General features: G+C 43.2%; 1 protein-coding gene across 1 annotated transcript in view; it reads left to right on the forward strand.

The window, feature by feature from the left end:
- Positions 1–2,432: 2,432 nt before the first annotated feature.
- LOC101856360 (zonadhesin) overlaps positions 2,433–6,692 on the forward strand; it is a gene marked incomplete in the record, with an annotated part of 6,014 nt that continues 1,754 nt past the window's right edge. The window contains 4 exon segments of the mRNA XM_035971046.1: positions 2,433–2,669; positions 3,183–3,296; positions 4,357–4,553; positions 4,978–5,173. Of these exon segments, the coding sequence (XP_035826939.1) occupies positions 2,433–2,669; positions 3,183–3,296; positions 4,357–4,553; positions 4,978–5,173 (744 nt within the window).

The raw sequence follows: 6,692 nt of genomic DNA on the forward strand, positions 1-6,692 counted from the left end.
CGCAACTGCATTAGCATTAGACCATACATATGTATGAGCACGATGGACACACCAAACATTTTCAGTTGCTAGGAAATTTTGAAATGTGCCCGGGTGGCGGCCGAAGCCTTCTCTTATCAATTTTAGACCACCAAGGGATCTTTAACGTGAGCAACTTGCACCCGGGACTTACGATATTTTGTACCCATGTCCTAGTAGGCTAGGTGTAGATCTTTCCTACCAGAAGATCAGGAGTGTGGCTGAAAGACAGCAGTAAGAAGGAGCCAAGGAGTAGCAGTAGAAAGGCTGCAGAAAGAGTCGGGGGCCCAGAGGAGAGGGCAAAGAGGGTGAGAGGTGGGGGCAGAAAGAGGAGATGAAAGCAGACGACAGAACATTGCCAGAGAGCAGGAAAAGAGATGAAAGGAGACAATTTTAGAGAAGAAAATTGTTCGCTCACTACTCGGATTCGAACCCGGAACCTTTAAATGAGAAGCTAACACCTTTAACCTCTAGGTCACGAGAACCTAGGACAATCCTTACTTTATACTTTTGTAAGTAAGTTTTCTGCTTTTATCACATTTATTGTGTATTGCACACAGGGATGTAAGGTCTATGCGATCGTGAGGCGAAAACCTAACTTATGAGTGGGTGTTTGGCGGATGCAGTGGTGTGGTCTGTACCTTCTTCTGTTTCAAACACCTATTGTCCTGATCTCTCCTCCTACTTCTTTTTTTTAAGTTTGTTTCTTTGTCCTGATCTGTCCTCCTTCTTTTTTTTAGGGGGGGGGGTTGTTGTTGTTTGTTTTTGTTTTTGTTTTTTTGTAGGGTTTTTTGTTGCTCTCTAGTAACAATTCTATTTTTCGACAATTATACTTATATTATGATCGCATTGTGTTGCAAGTGCCTTAAAACATTTACTAACCCTAAAAACTCTCTCATGAGTCGAATATAAGAGGGGAGGGCGTAATAAATAGAAAAGAGCACAATAACAGTAGGTGCAACACCTCTAACGGCGGAATAACACTCAGAGACATAATCTAGCAACGATATATATGCAAGCACGATTGTTATTTTGGCGAATTGTCTCCTCTGTCTTCTTTCTTCATTTCTTTATTTCTTTCCATCTGTCCCTCTTTTTCACTCTTATCTCTGAGCCAGGCTTTCAGCCGTCGAAATAAGCTGTGTGTCTTTCTTAAGAATTAAAATTAATAAAATGTCCACACGGTTGAAATAACGGTGTGTTCAGTATTAACGATACTAAAGGCGTCAGAATTGTATTAATAATAATAATAATGTCTCAGACAGAGGTGAAATAGTAACGGAAAAGCAATAGACCCAGTGAAGCAGAGTTAGAAAGGATTAGCACTAAATCTAATATTAACTTATTCCATTTGAAGGAGAGGCTAACGCATGACTACGTACACTACCCCAAACTAAGCTTACCTAATCTTACAAAAAAAAGTTTAGAACTAATAATCTTTAAAAAGTACAAGCAACAAAGTAGGCTAACAGATTACATACGTGTTATATTTACTATCCAGATGGTGTCGTTTTATTGCCTTGGTTCAAATTTGTTTTTAATTACGTAAATTAAACAAATAAGAAAGATCACTGTCAATAATGAATTAACTACTGTTTCTTCTCCTCTCCTCCCCAGCGCGCCGAATCAGATTGAGAGAAGAGAAAAAGAAGAAGTACTCAGGTGAGTAACAGTTCCTGTGTGTGTGAATACATTTATAAAGGACTTCCCTTTCGTTCATATGCATGCATGTTTTCCCTTCCAATCAAGTAGAATTATATTAATAATGGCCAAATATTGGTTTTCTTTTTAAACATGTGTCCACCTCTGAAAATACTCTCTGCTGTAAATGATACTTAAATCAGAAAGACTCTGTTTTCTGAGCAGCCCTTGGGTTTTTATGGAATGAAAGGTGCATGTGCCCGTTTCAGCATCGTACACTTTTCGAAGAGCTAATGACCTCCAAAACAAACATTCGTATCATATCCATGAAATTCAGTTAAAAGAATTCTTCGTACGGAACTTCAGTAACGATCACCTTTGACAAAATCCAGTATGAAACCACAAGAGCTAAAATCGAACCCACGAAATAATTGTTTTAAAACCCTGTGAATGCCCTTTCCTTTCGTCAATCTTTATTCCCCTCGTCCAAACCGCACAGAACGACCCCTCCTCCCGTGTGTTATTTTTTTCTCTTTCCTTTTATTTTTTTTTTTTTTTCAATTTCAGGTTTGGTTGGGGGGGGGGGGTTGGAGGGGAGCGATTCTTGTAGAATCCTATGTTTATAGTTCCCCCTGCTGCTCCTGGCTGTAGGTCTTGCTTTTTCCCTTCACCAAACTGCCGTTGTAGTGCCGATGTGCTTCTCTGTTCTCATCCGAAAGCAAATAGATCTAGATATATATATCTAATCTCTTCCCAAAGGCCTGTGCCGCTGCATGGCGTCCGGAGACCCTCACTACAAGACATTTGATGGCGCCATGATTCACTTCATGGGGACCTGCCACTACGTGTTGGCGCGCTCCCAGCCCGGCAGTGGGGGAGACAACTGCGACTTCGAGGTGACCGTGAAGAACGAGCGGAGGAACGGCAAGACGAGGGTGTCCTACACCAAGCGAGTCAACATCCGCATGTTTGGCATGGAGATCTCTCTGCTGAAGAAAAGGCGGTTGATGGTGAGTTGGGGGCGCACTTACCTTAACGGAAAGGAGGTGTTTTTTTTAGTTGTTGGTGGTTTTTGTTGTTGTTGCTTTTGTTTTGGGTTGGGTTTGTTGGGAGGGAGGGCTGGGGAGGGTATTTGAGTTTTTACTTTTCGTTTTGGGTTTTGGGGGGTTTTTCGGTTTTGTTTTTGTTTTTTTTGGGGGGGGGGGGGGGTGATGAGTGGTGAGTCAAGGGGAAGAGTTTGGGAGGGGGGGCAGGATGGGAAAAAATGTTTGGGGGGGAGCGGTGAGATTTATTCTTTTTCTGTTTATCTCTCCCTTTTTGTATCTTGTAATGTATTTTCGTTTCCATTTCATGGAAAAAGGGTGTGAGGGTGGGGGGGGGGAGGGTTGTTTTTTGTTCTGTTTTCGGGGGAGGGAGGGGTGGGGGGGGCTAGACACACTGACGTAAGGAAACTTGCTGATTTTCTGCGTTCATTTATCTGTATCTGCTTATCAATCATTACAATCGAACTGTCCGCCTCTCAGATCAACAAGATGAGACACTACACACCCCTCACTGTGGAAGGCCGGTTTGAGGTGGTGAAAAACTCACGCGCCATCACCTTCATCAGCAAGTGTGGAGTGGAGGTCACCTTCAGGGTGAGTCACTGCTGAAGTTAAGTCCGAAGTGTTCTTAAAATTAAGTGAATTGGTCATTTTCACGGTGAATAAGTTCTTGAAGTTAGATTAAAATATTATTATGGTCACTTACATGGTGACTAAGTGCTTAAAATTTGGTTAAATAGTCAGTTCCAATGTGAGTAAGTCCTTTAAAATGTTTAATTGTCAGTTGAGTCAGTACTTGAGTTTAGGATTCAGAGGTTACATTCAATGTGAGCAAGAGCCTAACACCAGGGTTATTGGAGTCAGCGTTTGATGTAAGCTTTTGATGATGCCACCTACAAGGTAAATGAGTACTGGACATTATGGATTTTAATTCACCTCAGCAAAAGTCAGTGCTGGGCCTGTAGTGTTTTAGTTCACCATCAGGGCGGGGCACCGCTGGGCGTTTATAATTTCAGTTCACTATCAGGGTATGTCGTTAGATTGGAACCCACAGGGTAAAAGATCAAGGGGAAGACCACGTGGAACCTGAAGAAGAGTCACGGAAATGGAAGTACAGAAAAGTGGGAAGACATGGAGTGACATCAAGCGACTAGCCAGGGATAGGGAAATGTGGAAAGCGTTTGTTCGTGGCCTATATCCTGATCCAGGTTGAGAAAGGCAATACTTATTGATCAGGGTTTGTCAGTGTTCAAGCTTATGGCAGAGGTCGATCACATTACGGGTGTGTTATGGCTTAAGGTTAAAGACAGTTCATCTGGGGTATCTATTTTGATGTTCGGAGTTAACTTATTTGTTCCTTCTCATTCTCTGGACACTTTAAAAACTGCGAGTGTAATCATAGATGTTTCACGCCCCCATCAACACAATTTACATCATTTAATAGACAGTCTGCTTTGAATTACCTGTCAGGAGACCGTCTGGGCAGAGAGTGATACAACATCTGAACAGAAAGACGAGGATATTCAATTAAAACATTTTCTCCACTCAGTAACTGAACGAAGCATTTAACTGCTGCACCACAAAGGCTGGTATGGACACTTAGACATCCAACAACTACCTGACACTGACACTTTCTACCGTTCCCCTTTCCCAGGACGACCACATGGTACAGGTGTCTGCTCCCAACAGTTTCGCTGGCAAAATGACTGGCATCTGCGGCACCTGCAACGGAAATGCCCGGGATGACTACAGGCTGGCAGACGGTACTGACGTCACCAAGGCCAACCAGAGAGACAGTCGTATTGGACAGAGTTACGTCGCCAATATGCTCAGACCTGACTTGCCTAAAAGGTGAAGGCTCATTCTGTTTTAGGTGTTTGTGTGTGTGCGTGTGTGTGTGCGTGTGTGTGTGTGTGTGTGTGTGTGTGTGTGTGTGTGTGTGTGTGTATGTCTGTGTCTATCTGTGTGTGTGTGTCTGTCTGTCTGTCTGTGTGTCTGTGGGTGTACTCTCTCTCTCTTTCTCTCTCTATCTCTCTCTCTCTCTCTCTCTCTCTCTCTCTCTCTCTCTCTCTCTCTCTCTCTCTCTCTCTCTCGTTTACATCCATATTCTCACTCACTATCACACTCACAGTAAACAAATTTTTCATAAGTGGCACCATAATACTCAAAGTAAATCTTGTTTTGGCTCTGAAAGACAGCTCCCCCCCCCCCCCCCAAATCTCTTCTATAACCACATCCCTACCCTTATCATTTTCATATGTCATATTCCATCCAGGTGCAAGAGCAAAGTCCTGCCCCCACCCCCCAAATGCTCCAAGGCTAACAGGAAGAAGGCAGAAGCGGCGTGTGGCATCATGGTCCAAAGGGGTGGACCCTTCGGGGCGTGTCTCAAAGCAAGGGGAGAGCAAGCCCGGGAACTCTACGACAGCTGTGTGCAGGACTTCTGTGCCTTCGTCGCCGATCCCAAAGAGGTATGTGGAGAATATGTTCTCGATGATGTTTCACGTCACTATCGACAAAAGTTATATCATAATTTAAGTCAGCAGATCTGACCTTGTCATGAGTGGTAGCTGCCTGCATTTCACGGACCCGTTAATTTTTTTTTTAATGTTGGGATGGATAAATTTACTTACGTGATTGAAAGCTAATCAAATATTGATTCAAACCAAGAGTATGGTAAACATGTTGTCTATTTAAACAACTATTGCGCCGGAGACCATAAACTGAACTGGGAGGTGCTGAATATACGTTGATGGAGATAGGTTTTTTTTTTCCTTTAACCAGGACAAGGACGTTGTGAATACCCTACACTGTGCTTAAAGTGTGCCATTTAGACAGAATGTAAATAAAAGCATATCAAAATGTACGAACAAACAATGACGACCGTAAAGAGATGATTTCAAAAAGTGCAAATTATAAACCAATCAGTGCAATGAACATGTATAGACTTAACACCCCTTGAAACACCAGGAAATCAAATCCAGCTCCAGCTGACCAACTGATCTACCTGACAAACTAACCATCTGTTATGTTTCCGTGTATGTCCAGTCTGGCGCCCTGCTGTGTGACGCACTGACCGCTTTGGCTGAGGAATGCTGGGAGAACGGCGTGGAGGTGTTGTGGAGGAGCGAGACCTTGTGTCGTGAGTACTGGGAGGGGGGCAGGGGATGGGGAGGAGGAGTTTATTTAGTTTCAGTATAGGTTTTTTCGGCGCTCTCAACTGCATAAGGTCATATGAGCGCCAAAAGATTAGAGGTGTTACAAGAGAGTAACAAACATAAAAAAGAAGGAGGGGAGATAAGGAAGATAGATGTTTGATAGGAAAGAAAAAGCAAACCACGCCCGAGCACCCGCCAACTACCCATTAGGGAGGAGGAAGAGGATGAGGGGGTTTAGAAAGAGAGAGAAAGATAAAGGAGAATACGACGACAATATGCGGTCAGGTGTCGTTACTATTGTCGTCGTCAGTGTTATTATTACTTTTGCTGGGGTTTTTTTGTTGGTCTTGATCTTGTTTTGGGGGCCGATTTGGAAGTCAGGGGTGGGGGAGGAGGAGGTGGTTAGAGAGGGGGCATTTTACACTGTGTCATCAGCTTATTGAGCAAAAGAGGGGGTGGGTGGGGGTTAGAAGATCAAGTGTGGCAAGTACATAATTTGTACTTGGAAAAAGGGAGGGGGGGGTGAGAGGGTTTGTGGAAGGGTAAGGGGAATAAGGTTAGAATTAGAGCGTGCGGTTTCATTTTTGATCTAAGAATTAATGTACCTGAACTGAGAGAGTTTGCTGGAAGTTCTTTAGATAACGACTCTTTTGCCAGCAGTCGAAGGACAACGTTTGCTAATGTCTGAAGTTACAGGGGGGTTTTTTCTCTCAGTTTAGATGTTAACGCCGTTCAAAATTTGTAAGAGGTAGCTATTATGTTTGGTTATGGTCACCCTTTCCAGTTTGTTGGATGTTTTTTGTTTTTGTTTTTTGTTATTTATTCATTGGTT

This window comes from Aplysia californica, unplaced genomic scaffold (assembly GCF_000002075.1).
Source record: "Aplysia californica isolate F4 #8 unplaced genomic scaffold, AplCal3.0 scaffold00366, whole genome shotgun sequence".
Classification (NCBI taxonomy): domain Eukaryota; kingdom Metazoa; phylum Mollusca; class Gastropoda; order Aplysiida; family Aplysiidae; genus Aplysia; species Aplysia californica.